The 23976-nt window shown below is 42.5% G+C and overlaps 2 protein-coding genes across 2 annotated transcripts; both read left to right on the top strand.

The window, feature by feature from the left end:
- Positions 1–2613: 2613 nt before the first annotated feature.
- Positions 2614–9880, top strand: ska3 (spindle and kinetochore associated complex subunit 3). Its single transcript, XM_069153662.1, has 11 exons — positions 2614–2822; positions 2912–2973; positions 3529–3700; positions 3814–4258; positions 4377–4438; positions 5093–5292; positions 5393–5572; positions 6552–6740; positions 7441–7514; positions 7885–8024; positions 8999–9880. Exons 1-11 carry the CDS (start codon positions 2708–2710, stop codon positions 9154–9156), a joined length of 1797 nt encoding a protein of 598 aa, XP_069009763.1. The 5' UTR covers positions 2614–2707; the 3' UTR covers positions 9157–9880.
- An 812-nt stretch (positions 9881–10692) lies between these two features.
- LOC138201504 (uncharacterized) lies at positions 10693–16501 on the top strand. Its single transcript, XM_069155055.1, has 2 exons — positions 10693–10914; positions 11567–16501. The coding sequence occupies exons 1-2, from the start codon at positions 10737–10739 to the stop codon at positions 12898–12900; spliced, it is 1512 nt and encodes a 503-aa protein (XP_069011156.1). The 5' UTR covers positions 10693–10736; the 3' UTR covers positions 12901–16501.
- Positions 16502–23976: the final 7475 nt, after the last annotated feature.

Here is a 23976-nt window from a genome sequence, read left to right as displayed (position 1 = left end):
TGGGCCTCTCAAAGACATTCACAGAGTTGTCCTGAAGCCACTCCTTTGTTATCTTGGCTGTGTGCTTCGGGTCGTTGTCCTGTTGGAAGATGAACCTTCGCCCCAGTCTGAGGTCCAGAGCGCTCTGGAGAAGGTTTTCATCAAGGATGTCTCTGTACATTGCTGCATTCATCTTTCCCTCCATCCCGACTAGTCTCCCAGTTCCTGCCGCTGAAAAACATCCCCACAGCATGATGCTGCCACCACCATGCTTCACCGTAGAGATGGTATTGGCCAGGTGATGAGCGGTGCCTGGTTTCCTCCAAACATGACGCTTGGCATTCAGGCCAAAGAGTTCAATCTTTGTTTCATCAGACCAGAGAATTTAGTTTCTCATGGTCTGACAGTCCTTCAGGTGCCTTTTGGTAAACTCCAGGTGGGCTGTCATGAGCCTTTAACTGAGGAGTGTCTTCCGTCTGGCCACTCTACCATACAGGCCTGCTTGGTGGAGTGCTGCAGAGATGGTTGTCCTTCTGGAAGGTTCTCCTCTCTTCACAGAGCAACGTTGGAGCTCTGTCAGAGTGACCATCGGGTTCTTGGTCACCTCCCTGACTAAGGCCCTTCTCCCCCGATCGCTCAGTTTGGCCGGGTGGCCGACTCTAGGAAGAGTCCTGGTGGTTCCAAACTTCTTCCATTTACGGATGATGGAGGCCACTGTGCTCATTGGGACCTTCAATGCTGCAGACATTTGTCTGTACCCTTCCCCAGATCTGTGCCTCCATACAATCCTGTCTCGGAGGTCTACAGACAATTCTTTGACTTCATGTCTTGGTTTGTGCTCTGACATGTCAACTGTGGGACCTTATATAGACGGTGTGTGTCTTTCCAAATCATGTCCAATCAACTGAATTTACCAGGTGGACTCCAATCAAGTTGTAGAAACATCTCAAAGATGATCTGTGGAAACAGGATGCACCTGAGCTCAATTTTGAGTTTAATGGCAAAGGCTGTGAATACGTATGTTCATGTGGTTTGTTTCGTTTTTGATTTTTAATTGATTTGCAAAAATTTCAAATTTTTTTTTTTCACGTTGTCATTATGGGGTATTGTGTGTTGAATTTTGAGGAAATTTTTTTATTTAATTCATTTTGGAATAAAGCTGTAACATAACAAAATGTAGAAAAAGTGAAGCGCTGTGAATACTTTCCGGATGCATTGTATGCTTTCATTCACAGGGAGAACAATGATCTCACACTCGGGACACCAGATTATGAGGTCCTAAACAATAGTGTTGGCTTGTCGTCATCTGGAGTGTTAACAGGACAACTATATCTGAAATAGCATCGCTTCTTCAATACTAACAATTTTATTACGTTACAAATCTTGAGAGGAGGATGAGGAAAAAAGGATGGATGTGAATGTAAAACTAGCTTTACTCTTTCAAATGTTGATATACCTGCATAGAGAAAAATGCAGGTTCTCATGATCAGTTTTACTGTAAAGTGTTCCATTTTGACACCATAGTTATATGAACTGTGCAGGTCATTTGTGTTTGTTTCTGCTGTTACAGTCCTGTTACACCTAATGGAAACTAACATAAGAATTTCAGTTTGTTCATGTTGCTCTGTCCTCGGTTCCTCCAGGTCTATACAGCTCCATCTTCTGGCAGCAGGGATTCATTATTTAATCACTCATTTAGGTTATTCCCGCACATAGAACCAATAAATACTAACCAATGCATTTAAAATAGAGACAAACATGACATAAGCTATTACTGAGGTCTATTAAAGTGTTGACATGGACCTGGAGCATAACTTTCCTTCACCATTCTGAGCAGGAGACCATTTCAATTCACACCCAAATACACCCTCGCAAACTATTCAAAATAACATATATTGCATAAATATTGCAATTAATATGTATATTTGCCAGTAATGGGACCCTTTTCTATCCCATGTAATTATTTTTAATGACACAGAATTTTGATTTTCTGCAGACACATCCTTTTTTTTTAGGTGGATGTCTTATTTAAAAGAATAAATCAAAGATAATTAATGGTATATAACCATAGTAGAAGTTGTAAGCCAAAAATAATTAGTTTATCATCTTTCAATAATGATATAATTGAAAATGATTTACAATGGATATAAAAGTAAGACAAGATATAAACAAAATATAAAAAGATACCAGCAAGTAGTATTTAAAAGAATTAAAACAAAGTAAAACTGAATATTAAATTCAGATAAAATGGACCTAAAAAGCTTACACAATGGAATAAAAAAAAAAAAAACACATTGTGGCTACAGTTTTATTCTATAAATATTAAGAAATAGTTTCATAGTAAACCAAATAAAATTAATTTTCAGATAGAAAAGTATTAATATCCCATTTCAAATAACTGGATACAAGTTTAGTTTCCAAGGGTGTGGCGCAGGCACTTTGTATGAAACGTTATTTCATCAATTGGTATTGTCTTGTTTTCCAAAACTTGTGAAAATCCCAAGTCCCAACTGTCAACACATAGAGGGCGCTAATGAGGTATTTCCAATACCGAGCACACACACAAATCCAAGAGGAAGAAGAAGCGCTTTCCGCTCAAAGCCGGAAGAGGCGCCAAAATCAAAAAGTTGTGTTTTTCTGCCAAAGGAGGAGTTAAACAAACGGCCTGAGAGCTGCTGACACTACAGGAATTCAAGGCATTATTACTCAGTTGAAACGCGCATCTGCAATGGACCCGACAACACGGTTCTTCTCCAAACTGAGAAAACTGGCGGTGACTGTGGATTCAGAAACGGTGAAGCTCCAACAGGCCTTTGAAAACCGCAACGACGACGGCGACGGCGGTGAGTGACGTCAAACAGGCAAACCCTCCCAAACGTGTTCAGGACATGTCCAGCTGGCTTCAGTGAAAACGAGTTTCTTCTTATTTCAGAAACCACGGCGAAAGCGATGCGAGCGTATCATGAAGTGAACTGTGACGTCGGGAAGCTGAAGGTAATGAATATGAAAACTGCACCAGACTCCGTTCATGAATCTGACGTTTTAAGGGAGCTGTGTAATGAAACATTAAAGCTGTTTCATAGCACAGCCTCTGCACTTACGTAGCTCAAATACGCCAGGACTACACTATGTTTAAGTTACTTACGCCGACAGGTTTCCAACAGTCATAGGTGCATTGTAACTAAGTTGTCTACATTTACTACTGTACTTAAGTACAGTTTAGAAATCATTTTACTTCACTTGAGTATTTATATTTGATGCTGCTATATACTTCAATACAAAAAATAAACAATCCGTTTGTTATACATGTGTTCTTATATGCAGAATAGACCACTCCGTAGTATCAGGTGCTGAAATTAGCTTTCAAAAGCCAAAAAGGGTCAAACTCACTGGTTTAATCTTATTTTTGATTTCTTTGTGTCCAAAGTTGTAAAATGTTTTAAGCAGCGTCTTTTCGCCATCTTTATGCCACATAAGGTTTGTGAAGAATATTAAATCTGTGGGCTTTTGAAAGACCATACTGATCGGCTCTGTTCTGGCCTCATGCAGGGGCAGATCAGGGATCAGCTGGCTCAGCAGAAAGCACAGGAGAATGAGATGAGCAACTTCATTAAAGCCTGCAGAGTGATGGAGCAGAGGGTCACTAAGGACATCCAGACGCTGAAGGGACACTGGGAGAAATATGGGTACCAAGCTCCCTGCGACACCCAGAGGCCGCGCAGTAAGTAATGACTGTATTTCATCAGTAATTCAATCTTTGAAAATGTTTATGAATGCGTGTTTTTGCACAATCCAGTCAAAGTGTGTTTTCTACTGTGACTCCCTTTTACACAGAGGCAAGCAGTCAGCAGTCGGAGGCTGAAGATAAAGTAGCAGATGAGGAGGAAAGTGACTCCATGAAAGAAGAAAAAGAGGGAAGCCAGGAGGAGGACGGAGATAATCAATCTTCATCGCCTCCGACGGCAGAACCGCCTTTCACTGATGGGCTGCGCACCCCGCGGCTCTCTGACTTCGGTCTGTCGGGGATGCAGTTGAAAAGAACTCTGGCGCAGGGCTGCTTTGAAGCTCCCCCTATGCCTGAGATGCGCCTCCCTCTCCCCTCACTCAACACACCCGCACCGCCGCCCATGCCCATAACTCCCAAATGTGCCCTGCGGATGGATGAGGACGAGCCGCAGACACCTCAGATGCATGACTTTGGCATCTCGGAGTACACCATGTGTCTGAACAATGACTTCACTATGGATCTGTTTCAGAAGAATGCTGAAAAGAACAAAAAGTATGCATAATATAAACAATACTTAATCTATATAGACCTCTACTGGCAAAACACAGGGTTTGAGCTCTTTTAATAGTCACTGCTTTTTTTGCTTTACGAGTGTCTTCTTCTTCAACAGACCACCACAGAACATACCTGAACCCCCAGTGAACTCTGTGATGGAGAGTTTGCAGACAAAGGGTATGAAACTCTCAGAGCTTCCTCCTCTTCTGCACTCACTCAAAAGTTAAATCTATAACATTATGCTGCCTTTTATACACGTATTTTTATGTGTGAAACCTCATTTTGTAAAGTGGCTATTAGTTGTCTCTCAGGTAAATGTAGTGTATCTTGCCATCAAACAGCCCTTTCTGGCAGTAAAACTGCACCGTTACATTGCTTTCTTTAAAAAACAACAACAAAAAAAAAACAAGACTCCCTTGACAAAACCAGTAATTTTACTTCACAGAACATGAGAGATAATGGTCTACCGCTGCCTCGGGTGGTTATTTTGTTTGCGTTACTGTGGGACCTTGGTGTTAGTTTTTGTCAAGGGAATCTGGTGGCTTTGAAGAGAGCAATATAACAGCTTAGTCACCTTACATTAAGCTCACATCACTATAGTTCCTAATGAACATACCTTAAAATAGGAGCTAAAAAAAAGGCCCCCAAAATAGATTTCTAAGAACTACAATGGCTCTCAGTTTCTGCAGTGCAGACTCAGGAGGAGGGAGGGTCCTTCCTACAACAGTTCTCAACCTTTCAAAGCTTTTCAGAAAACTAATAAAAGTATTTCCTTAGAAAGCAAACGTGTTTCTCTGTCCTTCTGTATGACATCATTCTTATGGCCGTCAGCTGAGGAGTTGGAGTCCCCGGAGCAGCCTGTGTTTTGTACCCCGGGGTTCAAGATCAGAAAGACAAACGGTCAGTGCTCCCCACCCGCGCAAGGCAACGGTGACCCAGAATTCCCCGGTCACCCTGGCAACCTGCTCATCACCCCTCCGGTTCCAGCGTTCAAAACCCCATACATGAACCGACTGGTCAGCACAAAGAAGGTCAAATCAGTTACAGCTTCTAGCAGTGTGATATGAATTCATTTCCCCATCCCGACAACTTTCAGCTCAGACTTTGTGCCTTTTTTTCCTCTGTTTACAGAGTGCACGGCAGACCGAGCCCATCGCCATGCAAACTGCTGATGAAGGCCACACCTCCGACCCTACACCACCTCGTAACGTAGCAACCGGCTCCAAATGCAACTGGGAGTCCGATGTGCCGGACAAGCAGATGCCAGAGATGCCGAACCTGGAGTCCGTTTTGGGAAATTCTTTACAAAGTGTAAGACCAATGGAAAGTTTTTCTTATAGCCTCAGGTCACTCTGACTGCCGTGTCCCAGCATTTACCCGACTATACTGTCTGAAAGATTAGTAAAGCAGAAGTGGCCTTGTGATTGAAGGCTGGTGATTTGCTGAAGTGTTCTCAGTCTCGGACAGAAGTTGATGACCTTTTGGTTTGAAGGTAATATCTCAATATAGTTAAATATAATTTGAAGTATTTCTTTTTAAGGTGGAATATTCTTGATTATTGATTTGTTTTCAATCTATATTTAAAAGGTTTTTGACTCTGCTCAGTGAAAAGCTACATTAGACTCATGATGAAATGTTGCTTGATAATGATAGTGACTCTGTATAACACAGTTGTCTCAGACCATCATAATACACTCTATAGAGCAGGGGTCAATCCCCAAACTGAAAGAGAGTTGGAGCAGGGACCCCTACTATATATATTGTATAAAATGGTGTTTTATATTAAACTGGAGGAGGCTTGGCGGGACAGGTCCAAGCTAGTCTCGCACTGTGAGTGAACCGCTGTCTAGCTTGAGAGAGCTCCTGTGTGTCGCTGAATTTATGCATTTCTGACTGAAAGATAACATCTTCTGCCTCCATTTATCCATTCGCTACAATATGTTGGATTCATGTTAATGTGTATTTAAAGACATTTAAATTTGTGGGAAAAAAATGTGAAAAAAAAAAAAAAGAAAAATTGTTTAATCAACCAAAAATTTCACAGACCCCCTGCAGTACCTCCGCGGACCCCCTGTTGAAGACCTCTGATATAGAGGAATATATTGCCCAAATATGACAAATTAATCTTTCAAAGAAACTGAAACACTTTCAGTTTCACAAAAAGCTAATAAGATAAAACAAGGTATGAAAAGAAATCTGCAATAAGTAAAAAAAAAAATTTAAAAGATAAGCTTTTTCCTTGTTGTTTAATCTTTGCTTGCGTTTTTACCTCTGTCATGTTCACCTCCAGAGAAGTGCAAAAGCCCTGAAGATCAGTGAGCATGGAAAAGTGTCCAAAGACCCCTCTGTTAGCAGCCTGGAGCTGGATGGACCCACTCAGGAGTTCAGCTTGGGGACACCTCACATCAGGATGAGCTACGAAGAGCCCAGCACCCCGGAGATGCCAGACCTCAGCTCTGTCACACAAGACATCTGTAAAGTAGGTCATTACACCGCACATGCAGGTTTAATGCACCACAGATCCCATCTGCTGCTGACAGTACTCTGTACCTGTATGATTAGATGCACTTTTTTTTTTTTTTTTTTTTAATTTAAGATTTTTATTTTATTCCATTTTGTGGCATTTTTGCCTTTATTTTGATTCAGTAGTCAGGACAAAGGAAATGTGGGGAAACAGAGCAGTAAACATGCTTCCGGCCTGAAATTGAAACAGAGACTCACTGCTGATGCTATTTATGCCAAAGTGGTATGCATCCTGACCACTTGGTTATGGGGTCGCCCCCAGACCGACACATTTTGAATGTAAAATTTAGAGCCTGTCTGATACTGCATGTTCAGGGCCGATACCAATATTGGGGAGTACAAAAAAAAATCTGATGTCGATATATCAGCAGATCCTTTAGACATTTACTGTATATACAGGAAACGGTAAGCTTTACTGGGATTCTGATAATTATAACTATATGTAAAGTTATAAATATATAAAAACCACAAGCATTTATTTCTGCTATATGTTTGTTTAAATTTTCTTTTTTAGTTTTCATATTGGCCATTATCTGCCATTGGCCAAATAACGGCCGATAAATTCTGGCGCCTGATAAATCGGTCAGGCTCTAGTCAAATTTAACATCCCTGTCCTACTTTTGTCATGTGCCTCTGATGTCTCTTTTATTTTGTAGCTCGTGTCCCAGGCAAAGAAGACAACCACAGTGACTGTGCAGCCGCATGTCAGGCCAGAAAAAGGCAGACGCAGGTAACCTAATGTACCTCAAACCAGGGATTGATCCACTTAGAGACAGTTCTTTAGATTAAGCTGTCGATACCTTCATAAAGATTTTATGTATGAGTATCTATTCTTGAGTGGCAGACATGACCTCTTTAGACCATACCTAAGAGGCATAAAAGAACATTAATTTAAGATATTGAGGGATTTAGTATAATTTGTATATATTTTTAAATAGATGTGGGAATTGTGAGATGGCTATTTTTGTCTGTCCTATTTATTCCACTCATGAAGGATGTTAATTTCCTTCCATGTTGCTTTATTCATGCCGTCCTGATATAATTCATGCCTGTAGTTTTTCTGTCAAAGTCTTAACTGTAACACGTCCTCCTCCGTCCAGTCCTGTTCCCAGATATGAGGGTCTCTCTGTGGTGTCTGAGGAAGAGTTCCAGAGTTTACCGAACTACCTGAGGCAGATGACTCTGTACAACCTCAACCAGGCCGTCCACAACATCAACAGATTCATAGAAGAGCACCAAGGTCAGTGCTGCAGTCCACTGCACTGCTGAAGGAAGCTATTGTTTAAATATGTCTTGTTTAAAATAGAAGTCCCTTTGGAAGCACTGCTGGCCAATATAAAGATATTATGTCGATATTGTAATAGAAGATATGATCTTAGATTTAGAATATTGTAATATTGTGATATGACAGAGGTGTTGAATTACTGCATTACAGTAAGGAAATTAGTTTTCTGAATTTACCACACTTTTCTAGCCGTTCTATTATTTACCCTCTTAATATTTAGATCCACATTACTGATGATTAATTATCAAAAATTAATTGTGTAAATATTTTGTGAAAGCAAAACTAATAATCCTCACAATATTCTGACAATATGAATGGATTTGGTCAAAAATAGTGTGATATTTGATTTCGTCCAGATCACTCAGGTCTACCTACCTACTTGCAAGACATTAGCCTCAGACCACTAGTATGTAGTTAATGGCTGGCTTGGTCTAAATAAAAGTTTAAAATTACAAACGGTCACATAATGATTGTAAATGAAATAGAACCCACAGTTAATGATTCATGATGAATATAGCATTTGAAGTCAAGACAAAATATGCTTGTCATTATTCCTTTGGTCATAGATCTGTCAGCTCAGCTGTCTCTGTAGTTGTTGCTCTTAGCAACAGGATGTGCACCTGAAACTGGTTTTGGAAGATCAGTTTGAGTGTCTCATCAGTTTAACATTTATTTGGCTTGAATATGTTTGCTCTTAAAAAAATTACCATCTGTCGCTCTAAACCGAGCCAATACAGCACAGCACACCCAGTTTAAGCACATAAACCAATTCAACAAGCCAGATTTTACAGATTTACATGGATTTATTCAGGCAAACAATCAAATGAAGCAGTAAAACATGAAGTCGAATAACATTGAGCTCTTTTTGTTTATTTTTATTTTTTATCCTCTGATTGATTGATTGTTTTGTTTTGTGGCGCCCTCTGCAGGAGAAATAACAGAACTTCAAATGGAGCCGCTGAAGAGGGTGATCAGTGTAGGGACCAAAGCTCCTATGTACATCCTCTGTCTTACGGAGCTGAAGAGGATGACGCATGTGGACGGAGTCAGGAACACCTCTGTGTACAAACTGATCACACACAACTAAAGGTTGTCCGAAGGTAGCCCGAATATCTTCTCATCTGGACTCCTGATAAACTCATTGTAGAGGTGCTCGACTCGGACTGTTGCTTTGGCTTCTATTAAGTCAAGCTGCAACAAAAAGAGGAGTCTGACGGGAAGAACTTCACCAGAGAAAGCAGGTCTGGCAGCTTTTGTATGTAAATTGTAAATAGTTGTGATGAATGGTGAGTCAGTAGTTTGTGCTTACATAATTTAGTGTATATACAATTTTAACATATTCCAAGTAACAGTGTAGTACAGTATATAAAAAGATATTTGACTTAAAAGATGTTAACTGATGATGGATAAAAGATGAAAAAGTATAAACTCGTGGTCTGAACTCCACTTTGATTTACGACATACACACTCTTCCTCTGTGGTTGCAGCGTTAGTTGACCAGAGGAGACCCGGGCGTTAAAACATTCTGTTACATAAATCCAGAAACACACACTTGCAAGAGGCAGATATTTCACTCGTTCCCACAGTTCAACCTTGGATTTAGCCTGATTCCAGCCTTATTTTATTACCTTTTCAATAAAAAAAAATAATTTAAAAAAACACACAAAAGAGCAGTGAAACACATGTATATAAAAAGACTGAAAAGAGTGTAAATAAAGTACAACAAAACTCTCAGGACTCTTTTAATGATGTTAATATTTTATGAAAAAAATATTAAGACTATTTTATTCCTCTATTCCCCTAATAATTTGGTTGGCTTTGGCTCGTCATCGCCCGATGGAGATGTCCTGGAGGGAGGGAAGTGAAGTCCCGGTGATGCCACTAAATCAGTAAATGTTTCCCGTTAATCTTCCGTCAATGACCTTGTTCATTCATCAGATTATCTGGGGGAACTGCGCTGTGTGCTGGAGGTCAGTCGGGGCCCCAAGCCAGAAACACATTTTTGTGAAAGGTTCACTCAGAAGTTCAGATCATGAAAACAGCTCAGGAGCAAAGTCAACAGGCAGGCATCATTTGGTCATAGAGAATAGTTTGATTTTTAATAATGTGGCTGCAGAAAGGTTGTTGACTGTAGCACGCCTACTTGATGTTCATTCTTTATGCAGTATCATTGCAGCCTCTCTTGTGCTTTAATGATATGCAGTTGTCTGTTGTGAATGAAAGCCAGATGTTCCAGCTTCATGTGTACGGTGCTGAAACCATTCAGGGAGCCAAACATCTGCTAAACTCGCCACTTAACTGCTCCACTAACGTTTCCACCGGGTGTGGCTTATTTTATTTTTTTCAGTTCCTCATATTCAACTACTGAAATGACTTAAGCTCCAGTTTGCATAAATTGTTAGACATCCGCGATATTTGGTGTAATTTGGTGTCATTTCATATCGCTGCTCCAGCACCGCGTGAGTAAAGATCGCATTTCAGTGACGTCGCGCTGATGTGGTCCAATCAGAGCGGCGAATGCAAACGACGGTTGATGACGGTCCTCCCTTCTTCTTTTCTTTTTTTTTTTTTTTTTTTTTTTGCCACCCTTTGGTCGGCCACCATTTTGGGAGTCAAAACACCCAACAAACAGCCGCGCACACCTCCACGCTTCTCCGTGGCCTTACTATGGTTCACACGTGTGTGGTGGCTGGCTGTAGGAACCGAAGGACACCAGGCACCACCTTATCTTTCTACCGCTTCCCCCGGGACCCCGAGAGGAAGCAGCGCTGGATAGCTGCTGTGAACCGGGAGGGCTGGGTGCCCAACGACGGCAGTCGGTTGTGTAGTACTCACTTCATCTCAGGTACAACTCGGAAACGAGGTCCTGATCCATGTTGACGCTCAGAGAGCTTCACCTTCGTCTTCATGTCAGCGGAGTATTATTTCTGATGGTTTTTTTTTTAAATTTATTTATGTGCTTGAACTCGAGGCTCGGTTTCGTTTTTGGTTTAATTACAACGACGACTACACTTGATTTAGGAGTTCATTATCGATTAATTGCTTTACTATCGTTTTATGAGCCTGTTGTTAACTACTAGCTGGTCAAAACCATGTTAAAGTCTGAAAATGACTTACTCTGAATTCCAGATAAAACCTGAAACAAATCAACTCCAGTGATAATTCATAGAAGAAATAAAAATCATTTGCTGTTGTGAGCCTTTGAATATTTAAAGAAATGTCAAACTTGCACTTAAGTTTTTTTTACCAAATGTAAATGACCATGAATCTTAGTTTTATTAAGTTATGTCTCAATGAAAAGCACCAGTTTTGATGTAAAGTTATTGTGAGGGCTGCAGTAACTAAATATTCTCCATCTAGTTGTTTTTTTATTTGTATTTTCTCCTCCAAGTCAGGATACATGATCATAGCCTACAGAATATGATGGTGGGTTCATGGCTACAGGGTTTTAGTGACTAAAACAGATACAAATTTAGTTTTTGTTTTTCCACGCGCAGGTAAACAGGTGAAGAATCCTCGTTCGGCAGATTATGTTCCCTCCGTGTTCACCACAGCTCCCTTATCCCCAGAGATGAAGGAGCCGGGTGCCTTAGAGGACAAGCAGGAAGCACGCGTGGAGGCGGCCAACGCCTTGTTGTTCCTCCAGGGACAGGGCAGGTCTGCGGTGGATGACCAGGGAGAGCAACAAAAGGACAGGAAGCAGGAGGCCGCTGTGGAGGAAAGCGCGTCCTCTTCACTCAGCACTGAGGAAGACGAGGATGAGGACGAATCTGTGAGTGACAGTAAGAAGGGAAAGTTCTCTCAGGCGTCGGATGCGCCCGTCAACTTCGATGACATCCTGAAAGCACTGAAGAAGGAGAACCAGGCCCTGAGGGAGTCTGTGGAGAAAATGTCCCTCTCTGAGAACTCTTTAAGGAACGATGCAGAGAAAGTCAAGTTTTACACTGGTTTACCAAACTACTTCGTCCTGGAGACGGTCATGTGGCTGCTGGCACCTCACATGGACAGCATGAAGAACGTGAAGCTCTCCAAGTTCCAGCAGCTGCTGCTGACGCTGATGCGCCTCCGTCTGGACCTCCGCAATCAAGACTTGGCCTACCGCTTTGGTGTGAAAGTCGGCACGGTGACCAGAACGGTGCACCGCATGGTCAACATCATGTCCTCCACTCTGGTGCCGACGGCTGTCTTCTGGCCCTCCAGAGCTGAGCTCCGGAAGAACCTGCCGGCAGCTCTGCGTGCCTCCCACCCTGACTGCGCTGTCATCATAGACTGTTTCACGGTGCCTTTTGAGGAGCCGGTTTCCCGGGGCAACCAGCAGCAGAGGGTGCTGCCAAGCTATCAGCGGGTGGGAACAACTTATAACGTGTTGAAATACCTGATTGGTGTGGCCCCACAAGGCGTCGTCACCTTTGTCTCCAGAGGCGTGCCGGGAAACGTCAGTGACAAGAGCCTGGCCGAGGGCTGCGGACTTCTCTGCAAGCTTCTGCCGGGCGACGTCGTGTTGGCGAGTCGAGATCTCGACATCGGCGAGTCCGTGGCCGCCCGCGGAGCCCTGTTTAGGATCGGCGGCGGCAGCTACCCGGGAGAAGAGGTCGGGAGGTCAGAGGGCTCGCCGGCGGCCGACGCGTCCTCAGAGGCGGCGAGCGTGCAGAGGCATGTGGAGAGGGTGATCTGCATGGTGAAGCAGAGGTACGCCATGCTCACGGGCCCCGTCGAGAGCTCCTTCACCACCGCCCCCGAGCGCACGTCGAACCTCTCCACCTTTGATAAGATTGTGCAAGTAGCCTGTGCCTTAAACAACCTGTGCATCTCTGCTGCTCCACTGGAGTGATGTGCTCAGAAATGCCTCCTTAAAACCAGTCGGGCGCTTCGGTTCCCTTTACTCCTCTCCCACATGTCAACATCACCGCTACGCAAAACCGATTCATACTTCAATTTTCACTCTCGGCGTCCGTCGCTCCCTCTTATCTGGCTCAGTTTCTACTTGGCATTAGCAGCACTCCTCCCAAATCCAGACAACACATTGCTGAGATATGATGTCATTCAGTGTCAACTGACAGCGACGGGAAGACTTGCAAAGGATTTCTTTTTCTTTCTTTTTTACTTAAGCTCTGGACGACAACTGTGATCTATCTTTAAATTAGTCTTCATTAGCCCTTTGTAAACGCTGACGTATATGAACTGCAGTGTGTGTGTGTGTGTTCCCATTGATCCGCTCCTGTGTCGTGCAAGATTCTGCAAACATCCCCAGCAGCCAACTACTTTCATCCTCCCTCTGTTTGTGTTGAACCACCTCTTTATTCTTCCACTGCTTATAGAATACAATACACACAAGGCAAACATGTATGCTTCACCTCATGGGTCAGAGTTTAACCTGCTGGTTCACCGTGCAGGGACAGCTGTGCTCTCACACAGTTTTTCAACACCGAGTTGGCGGAAACATCGGGTGTCCTCTTCAGCAGAGCTTTTGTTATCTGTGATTTATTTTCTACCAAACAAACAGCTCCTTCCTGCAGAAACGAAAACCTTAAAGGAGCAAAAAGGTTCCAACCGGAGCTCTGTAACTAACAATGATGTCAATATTCACCCCGCTGGCTGCACTAGTGTGAACAGACTGCACAGTTTTTAAAAGTTAAACCTTATTTTATACAAAGCTCTTAAAATAATGTTCTTTGTGCTGGCGATTGTGGTTTTTTTTCCCGCTCATGGTTCCAGATTTATTGTCCACAAGTTGATCTAACATGACAGAAAGAAGCAGGACAATCTCATGAGATGTGGTTGCTGCTGTGTCACAGAGAAAAGCGTCATGTAAAGGCAGTTGTGTGCTGTAATTATCATCTTCACTTACATGCTTCTGCAATTCTTTACAGTCATGCAAATTATGTGATTTAAAGTTGTTCTCTGAGAGGAACGTGTCCCCGAAGGCTCGCAGTGTTTTGTTCCGAGTGCTTCTTCACACACCGACGTGCTGACGGGGTTTAATTAACACATCGGCTCCAGCAGAGAATATCCTGATGTGTGATGGAGGAATTCTCCCCGGTTTTGTTGAGTGTGTTCTGTTCTTCGTGACGGGAACCGGTTTGGACTAATGAGCGCAGAGACGTTCCCCTTCGTTCCAGGACGCGGCTGGAGGCTGTTTTGTCGAGCAAACGTTTCGCAGCCTTTCGAATGCATCTCTGACCTTTTTTTTTAATAGTTGTTTGATGCACACTATATCTGCGCCCAACAGCGGCCTGCTCATTCAGACGCCTCTTTTCATTTGTCCTGCATCGCTGGTGCCTTAGTTTGTAAAGCTGCTCCGAATCAGTTTTCTACAGATATTTATTTTTGCATCATATAGTACGCTTTAAACCTTTATTCTGGTTTAGCACCTAAACCAAATGTGTGTAAAGAGTCAGCACTCAAACATAAAGCACCCTTCTCTAAGCTTCACACGTGTACAGTAATTCATGTGCCCATTCATCTTTATGTGTTTTAACTCTCCCATTTAATGCGTATGAATTCCAAACAGTCAGTTTATCAGCGACGTGTCGAAAGGTTTAACTTTACAACAGTGTTTTTGTTGTCTTGACTGGCTCAGGGCCTAAAACTAATTGGGGAAAGGTTTTTCACACTACAGAGGCTCAGCTGAAGGTGCCGGGCTTTAAGAGGTGTGTTGCCTCGTGGTGGCGAGCAGCGCCGGGGGGAAAATGTGCCTTCTGTTCTCGGGCCTCTGGAGCTTCGGTGTGCGTCTCCTCCGACCAATAATGTTTTCACGGGCTCCTGATCTTCGCTCCTGGGCTTCCTGAAACGCATCAAACTATTTTGCTGTTGAATCGACGCTTTCCTTAGTTTTTTTTTAACCAGCCACGGCTAACGTGCACCTTTCTTATTCAAATTATTAAAACCAGAAACATGAAGTTAATCAGCAATACTACGCTCGATATGTTTCTTCAGTATTTGCATGCTTTGGATGAACTTCCTTTCTGAAGTCAAGTCTCCGGCTGTTTTCCGAACGGCGTATTTACGTACTGACGCTCACTGCTTCGGGTGCATCGGTGTGCTCTCACAGACAAGTATGGACGAATGCAGTGCACCACAAGTGCCCGGATGATGGACTTCATGGACTTAAAATGGTTCAAAAATTGACGATGAAACACTGGACACTTTCCACCCTAAACGGCCGACATCTTGGCTCCGTAGAGGAAGGGGCGGGGCCACCGACGTAAAGACTTTTCACATTAAGGGTCTGAGGAAGCTGCAGCTGTTCCTGAACACTGAACAAAAGTGTTAATTTTCCACTACTGCTGCTGGACTGAAGACTCTGTGTTTATTGAGTGTGTTAAACAGAAAAACACGTTGATTTCTGACTCAAATAATGAAAGCTGCAGATACGTTGGCGGGTGATGTGTTCACATGCTGAGGTCATTTCCTGTCGGTGCAGAGCAGCAGATTGAAACAACACCGCTCAGTCAAAATTCCTGCTCAAAGTACGAGTCCGAACATTGAAGAGCACTGTTTGTTGGCGTCCTACGGGACGTCTCATCTGGAACGCACCAGTACGTCCCTTAGCACCCTCACGAATACAGCTCTTCCATGTTAGGACTCTTGTGAGCGTCCTGCATGTTTCCCTACTCGAGTGTGAACGCTCTCGTGCACTCAAAATAGTGAGTGTTAGTACCGCAGTATGCCAGCAGAGTTTTACACTGAATACCACCTTGCTGCTGTTGGATAGAAGCCATTAGTGGGTTTTATTGAGTGCGTTGAGCAGAGGGCACAAAGACACGTTGATTTCTGGGTAAAATACTTAAAGCCGGCAGTTATGTTGACACGTGGTGCATTGAAATGTTATTTCAGTACGTGCAGAACAACACTACCCTGTCAGCGTTCAAGTACTACACCAGTAGGAGGACTCGCATGTAAGTCTGCATGAGTGTACTAAAATGAAGGATGTGATCCGTCTCACCGCACTGATGGCTGTAAACTGTCGCGAAAAATGCTGTTACACAGGAGAGATGCTGCTTGAGTAAGTTAAGAAATGTCTTATTACAACTTCAGTTGATGTTCTCCTGCTTCTGAAAGCATGAAATGCAGCACTTTTTGTGTCCCGGAGGAGCGTTGACCAAATAGCAGTGTTAAGAATAGTTACGTGGTGAGCTGAATGTCAGTTGAATCTGTTATGTGCTTGCAAGATCACAAGTTTAATTTGTTTTTTTTTTTACATGAGGGAGCTGATGAAACCGCCACACAGCTGCTGATTCTAAAATAAGAGCTTGGAGGTTGAGATGAATGAAATGGTAAATGTCCCTGTTTGTTCTCTGAGCTGTGTGTTTACCTTCGTGTTGCGGGTGCATGTGCTTCCATGACGTGAAACCGGGAGCGGTTGAGTTTCTTGTTTGGTTTTAATACGGCTTCTGTTCTGTGGCTGAAAAATTAAAGTTCAGGAAATGCAACAGCTTCTTCAATACTTCATAATTATGTTTACTGTTTGTGTACAGATATTTAAATGTGTGATGTCCTCTTTGTTCAACACTGTTACAACTGATAACATTGTTGGCCTTTATTCACTTCTACACTGATTTGTTGTCTTTGGCTTTCCCTCCAGGAGAGTAGTGACAGAGTAATGTAATGTGTAATGTACTGGTAGTTTTTAGTTTATCAAAGGCAGAAATGCTTTGGCGGAAGCTCCGCCTTGAATATGTGCGGTCAGAGAGGAGGGAAACGGAAGATGTCTCACTCTCTTCCTTTTTAAAGTCACCGTGCAGAATTTTACAAAGTCAGCCTACCAACAAACTACTGCAGTCTTTATATATTAATTACAATTTTCACTTTACAATTAAATTTTGTTCGAAAGATTATTGTCAGGATTTGCTCTTTTAAAAACAGACAAAGCTTTATGTTGCATTTGTACAGACTCATATTTTAAGATGTGCACCACACAGCTAATGCACATCTCTTTTTCTCAAAGAACCAGTAATCCTGAGGTTTCCTTTTATTCAGAGCCGTCCTGCCTTCCCCGGGTGACTGTGAAAATATTTGTTTGGTATCCAATTTTCTGATCACTCGGTTTCAATAAGGTGATTAGTTATGTTATGTGGTGTGCAAATATGCAAAAAATATGGTCCAATAAGGTATTATAAATGTTCAAATTTATAATGTACTTAATTGAAGCTTTGACATTGCAGCTAAATAGTCCAATGATTAAAGGAAAAAAAAAAAAAAAGGTGTGGCATTTTGTGCCAGCTACAGCTTACAGTTGCTTCCCCCCCCCCAAAAAAAAAAAAACCTGCCTGCGCCGAGTTTTAATTGATTCCCTTCATGATATTCACATGACTGTTGAGTTGCATGTGTTAAAGCACTTCAATAATAGCGCCGAACTCATAGTCGGGCGTACAAAAACAGCAAATCCACCGAGTGACTCGTGTGTGTGTGTAATAGACGATCTTCGGCTCACTGCTGACGTGCGTCGGTCCGTCACGTGACCTGTGGAATGTTAACAATGCAGCGAGTGTCCAACTTTGTGCTGCATTTCTGCTGCTGCCTGGAGTCTGAGGGAGAAAATGGAGGCTCATTTCATCATATTTACCCCGCTCCTCCGTCTTCACTGAGCTCCTCCGCCGTGTCGACGCGCTCGGCAGCCGAGAAACGGACTTTAAAAAGACGGAATTTACTCTCCAGATCTTGAGTTATTCTTGCTCCTTCTATCACATGGTAAGTTGAGAGTTAGTTTTTCTGGGGAGGGGAGTGGTGGGGAACTTATTTCCACGACTTGTTGCTGAGGAAAAAGCTCCGCTCAGGGTGTGTTAAAGTTGAAGGAACTGGGAAACTAAAGGCTTCCCCCCCCCCCCCTCCTCATAGTTTGAACCTCTTTGGGGTTAACAGGAGCACCTCATTTTTGTCTGCATAGGAATGTGTGTCCTCTCAGCCTGACAGTGAGGAAGGCCTTACAGCTACTAAACTGGGGTTTCCAAACTTCTTCTCGTCCAGGGGCCCCACTCAAAAAAAAATACACAGACACCATTTTGTAACGGTTTTAAAGCTTTGGTGTAAAAATGGAGAGTAAACTCAGTCTGATTTATACATCAAACTTTGGTTCTAATTGTAAGTAATTGCAGTTTTCTGTATGGACCTCAATTTAGGGACGTCGACGGGGCCCAAGCCCCTTGCTGAGGACCACTAAAAGTTATGCAGATATAGTTTTGCTGCAAATATGTTGTGTATCAAAACATCCTGCACTCATTTCAGTGTTTAAATGGTGTTGGACAGCATGCACAGCTGTGGAGCAACGAAACAGTTGTGACGTGTGGTTCAAAACAACCTGAAAAAAACAAACAAGCAAAATCCCTGTTTCTGTTACTGTTGAGATTTAAAAAGGGTCCTTTGGTCTGAATTTGTTATTTTCACTTCATAGTCTGGCTCTGATGCAACCATGTGTTTCATTCAGGTGTGCTACTTACTACTACTGCTACACACACACACACACACTCCTCCTCTCTGACACACTCTTTCTGTGTTTAATAGCCAGCAGCTGTTGGTCAGATCAGTTCAGGTGTTTGATCAGTTCATCAGGGCACATCAGTAAATCTTAACTTTTAATTAGACACTTTATGTTCCTGCCTGTTTTATTTCCTCTTGCAGGAGGTTGCTTTTTTTTTTCTTCTTCTTTTTTTTTTTTTTAAACAATTGGACCCAGACTGGTGGTGCAACAGTGTGCTGTCAGGTATCAGGCCACAGCTGGATTTCATTGTCAGGCCCCTTAGAGGTATCTGTCAGGGGAAGAACCGCAGGGATGACTGCAGTGGGAAATCACCACCGGACCACAGACAGATGTGGGCAGATGTTGGCCGTTGAAGCGGTGTTGAGTGTTTAATGGTGAAGAAGCTTGGTGCGCAGTAGGATGAGAGAGTCACTGTGATGATCACGAGATGTAAGCTCAGGGATCATAACCATGGGTTGTAATGGGATGCAGGTAGTTTTGAAAGCTAACGTTGGATCGCACATCTTTTCTGCTGAGCTGTGTTTCTACAAAATGCGTTACACACGGAGACGACACATTCAGTCGCACAACTGCAGCAAGTTTCCCCTCAATTGTCACTTCTACCTGCAGACATGCGATACGTCTTGGATGATATATTATCTAGGCAGTCTGTGCCGCTTGCTTTCTCTTCATCTCAGTTGCCCATCGAACTTGTCGGCAACTTTTCCGTTAGGAAGTCGTGTTCTGTCCCAAATACAACATTACCCTCTACATTCACTCAAATCTATCGGGGCAGATAAGATCTTATTATCTTATTATTTATCTGCTAAGTGCTCATGTTACTGAATATTCTGTGCAGACCAAGACCGCCAATCATATTTTCTTTCCTACTCATAGTGAGAAGGGGCCGTTATTGTCTTGTGGAGACAAACAGAGAAACTGCAGTACAGTCTGGTAAAAAGAGGAAGCGCAGTGATAGGATTGGAAACCTGTCACATCACGACCCAAAACACAAAACTCTCACTTAAATTAATTATCTTCAGAGTTTTTTTCCCCTTTGATTTTAGTGTAGTTGGAGTTTCCTTGAAGTCAACATCTGGTGGCCATCGGAGGAACTGCAGCTTGATTCAGATTGGCTTCGACTCAGGCTTGAATTGTTGTTTTCCTGCTAATGTAGGAAAGATTTTTGCCTCAGGACGAGATTGTTTCAAGAATTTCCTGTGCAAGTCTTGTTTTTCTTTTATATATATTTTAAATGACAGAGACGTGCTTTATTTGAAGGCCTCACTTCCAAAACAAGTGGAATTATTTTACTCACTTGCGTAATCTATTTTATAAAAGTAAGATTTTAAAATAGAATACATCTTGTTGCGTGAAGTAAAACGATTTCTGGGGAAAATTAAAGTTTCTGCTAGATTCAGGTGGCGTGTCATCCAATTCATAGTCCAAACTTCGGTTTAGAGTTACCCTAGCGTTGGTATGTATTGGTAAACATTAGGGAATAAGTATGCCGTGCGTTTATGTGTCAATAAGATGTGTTTTTGGCAGAATAGTGTCATTTATACATATATTTTTCTGGTGGATTTTTAAGGTTGGACCTGTCCTAACGCATTCCCAAAGCCTATTCCCAGCTAGAGATCAGCCATATATCTTGTTTTTTGGTTTATTTTGGTGGGGGTAGACGGTCCCATGATTCAGCGGTGGCATTTTACTTGTACTTACTTGTGGAATGGAATGCTAATGCTCGGACACGGCGCCTAAAGCATCGCAGGAATGGCGGCAAGAGATCCCAGAGATGGGGAAACATTTATGCAACTTGGCACCATTGGGCCTGCCACCCAGAAATCTAAAAAAAACCAACATGTTTTTGTCTATACAAAGTTTTATCTGTACAAACAGTGAGGGCTGTGTCCTTCTCAGAAATGGCCCAAAGGGATGGAGACTTCCAGGGAAAAGGCAGAGGGGGTCCAGCGCAAGAGCTCTTTATGTTTGGCCGCTCTTTGCTCTGCATCGGCTGGGTTATAGCTCCTGGCGACATAGTTGACATGGTTATTCCCATAATGATATTAACATATTTTATATCTATGTATAGAATATCACAGCTTGGAGACATTTTCCACTTTAGCATTACATAAGACCAAACTCTAAGTTAACATGTTTTTTTAATTTTTTTATTAAAAACATTTCAACTTAAACAGTTTAGTGTAGCAATACTGTAGGACTCATCATTTTCAAGTTTTTTAACTTCCGCTTGACACACGACATCATTTTTATGAGCATCATTCACTTCCTGATATGAAAAAGAAGCCAGTCAGAGACGTGCGAGTCGGAGCGGATTTAAAACGCCTTATTCTGACGGCTATGAAGCTCCAGAACTTGTCCAAAATTCACAGAGAAAAGAAAAGTGAACTGATGCTGAATATTTGATTTGGTTTCTGCAAAAACTTTCTTCAGATTCAGCTCACTGCTTGCAACATTGATTGACCTGTAGTAATATGGACTCCCAAAATAACCCCTTCCCAATCGAGTAGAAAGCTGTAGTCCTGAGTGGTTCACACAAACATCTGAAAGCTGGAAACGCACGTCCCCGTTTATGATGAGGTCATAAAGCCTTACGACACCATCTTTACCACATATATCAGATTGAAACACCAGTTGTGGTGCAAAATTACATTAAGCATTAAATATTTTACAGCTGCAGTAGCAGTTTCTTTTGTGAACATTTTCAAGGTATGGTGGTGCAGTTTAAGAAGTAGTTAATGCTAATTAATCAGAAAATGATTTACTCTGTCGGCATGTAATCTGATTTATTTGAAAAAATTGTGGAACAAACCAAATGAATCTCCAAATGAGTAATACTTGGTTATTTAGCATATTTTCAGCACCCACCGGCAAACAGCTCGTTCTGTTCAAATATAGTAAGAAACGCAGCAACACATTCTGCAGTCACAGTGGCTGTTGTAATAATACGATGAGGAGCCGATTTACTGCTGCTGTGGAACTTGTGATGCCGATGTCTCTCTGTACATTATGCTGTGAGAGCTCTTAGATATTAGTTAGCATGTAAACATGTGGTCATCACAAGCTGCAAACACATCTCGTTCCTACTTCCAGTGTAGATGCTGGATGTTAAACTGGCTGCAGACACGTTCTAGAAAAGACTGAATGCAGCTTCTCTTCACGCCTGCTGTGGTAGCTGGGTGCAGTACGAGACTGGAAAATGTCCAATAAGTGAAATGAGTAATGTGGTGAAGGAAATGCCTTCGACTCATCTGTTATTTTCATGCGTCAGGATAATTATCATGTGAAATTCTTGTGCTAATCTACCTGCCAACCAGCTTTTGAAATAGAACCAGGTCAATTAAAGGTTGATTGCTGAACAAAATGGTTGGAATAGTAGATGATGATTTAAAACCACAACCATGTCGAAACCTGTCAGATGGGGATCGTATCGAGCATTTTTTCAATATTGGTAACAAACCAGATCACATCACCTGCCAGCCAAGTGGAAATCTTCTCTGAACATATGTGAGGCTTGTGAGCCGCCCAGTTGGACAGGAAACAAGCTCCAGGGTCTTCTGTCAAGAGGGAAAGGTTGGCAAGTGTCGTGAGACTTTAACTAAGTGGAGTACAAAGACAAGGAAGGAAGAGATAAACATTTAAATGGAACAAAAACAAAGAAGAAAATAAATGATCCTCTGGGACGTCCCACCAGGTTTGGTTTTGTCTCTGGTACTTGAGCTCATTACCTCTTTATTATTTCATTTAACGCAAAGTCAGCGATTCAGAAGAAAGCTTGTTGATATTTCAACAGCCAAACAACTACAACCCTCCCTTCTCCCGTCCACTACCCTTTTTGTTTTTGTTCATGTATTTATTTACTTCAGTTTACGTAATGTACGTTAGAGCTGCCGTCGTGGGATTGCATCACCCGGGACACTTATTGCCGCCTGTGAGCAGCCTCGATGTTGTGGAGCTCCTGTGCATCATCCTGAGCGCCCCCAGTTGCTGATTGGTTGAAACAGTGTTGTGTTGCACAATCTGAGACATTTTTTGTACAAACATTTTTTCAGTGGCCACACAGAACAGCTGCTGGGGAGATATTTGCTAAATGAGTGGTTTGTCACACACAGCGACTCAAGTCGGGCAAATACATCTATTTTGATTGTCTAAATTAATGACCTCACAATGTCCACCTCTTTATTACAACAGAAGTTCGACCTATCGTGCCATTGCAGAGGTAATGCACTGCAATAACACTTAAACTACCTGAACCAAAATAAAGAAAGAATAAACGTATCTATATTTACATTTCTTATCTTACGAGCTACCTCATGTAGGTCTTTGTCGGTAGGTCAGTTCAAAAAGAAAAACTCAACCATTGCCATGAAATTTTGGTTCACATGTTCACGTCCCGCTTGGGATGAACATTAATACCTTTTATGATCAGTTAGTTTTTTTCATCGAGTGCATTAAACAGGGGAAATTGCTCAATTGGCAAAGGTTAGCTCAATAAAACACTAAAAAAGATGTTGACATTATTCTCATTTAACACCTCTAAGTTACCATTGTGAGCATTTTAGCATTTATCTGCTATAACTACTGGAGCCTGATGGATAAATTGGCAGATATGTTGGTGGATATGAAAACCTTTATTTACACAACTCAGTGGAAACAGTGAAGCTTGGTGTAAATTAGAAATTGTTGTTATTAGATTCCCAGTTATATTTGCAGTGTCAGGTTGGGAGGTTGGGTAATTGGGAGGTTTACTGTCTCGGGTTTGTCTACAATCTTTTTCAGATACCTTTTCATCCAGTAATCAGTACATTTCTGTCAAAACACTGAATATTTTTAAGTAGTACAAATTGTAGACTTTGAAGATACTGAATGACAGAAACACTGGCATCACCACGAGCTTCGGATTCACGGATGAACTCAACTTGCCCCACAGTCTGTCCGTGTTGCTGCAAATTCTGCCTTTATAATCCTTGACATAATGCTCCCTGTCTTCTCATCATCTGTACCGAACACAGAAAACCTTTTCCAACATCCCCCTTCTCATCGTGTCCCCTGAAGTGGAAGTGTTTCACGCTGACCTTCGTCTCCTCGCGTGAGGCTCCTGACAGAAACATATGCATTTATTCCCCACGTCATCCCTCCCGCCCCGCAGGAGTAACGCTGCCGTGGCAGAATGTACGACATTATGTTCTTCTACATACGACCGTCAGATGGTCTTAAATGTCTGATCACAGGGGAGCATCACAGGCAGGGAGGGGCCGCCGGCTTGTTTTGACCCCCCGCTGGAGCTCCGCGCTCTCACAAGGGTGTTTACCGATGACCACGTAGCCGAGGTATGCAGCGACAGGGGCGGACTTGTGCGACCGCAGCTCTGCATTGAGGGGGCAGGTGGTGTTTTATGACCCCTAGCATTCCTGAATTATGCACAAGGTA

Source organism: Embiotoca jacksoni, unplaced genomic scaffold (assembly GCF_022577435.1).
Source record: "Embiotoca jacksoni isolate LCO1_2020_lvr unplaced genomic scaffold, fEmbJac1.0.p SCAF_2, whole genome shotgun sequence".
NCBI classification, from domain to species: Eukaryota; Metazoa; Chordata; class Actinopteri; family Embiotocidae; genus Embiotoca; species Embiotoca jacksoni.
Note: the sequence above shows the minus strand (reverse complement) of the source record. Positions and strands in the feature narration are given on the sequence as shown.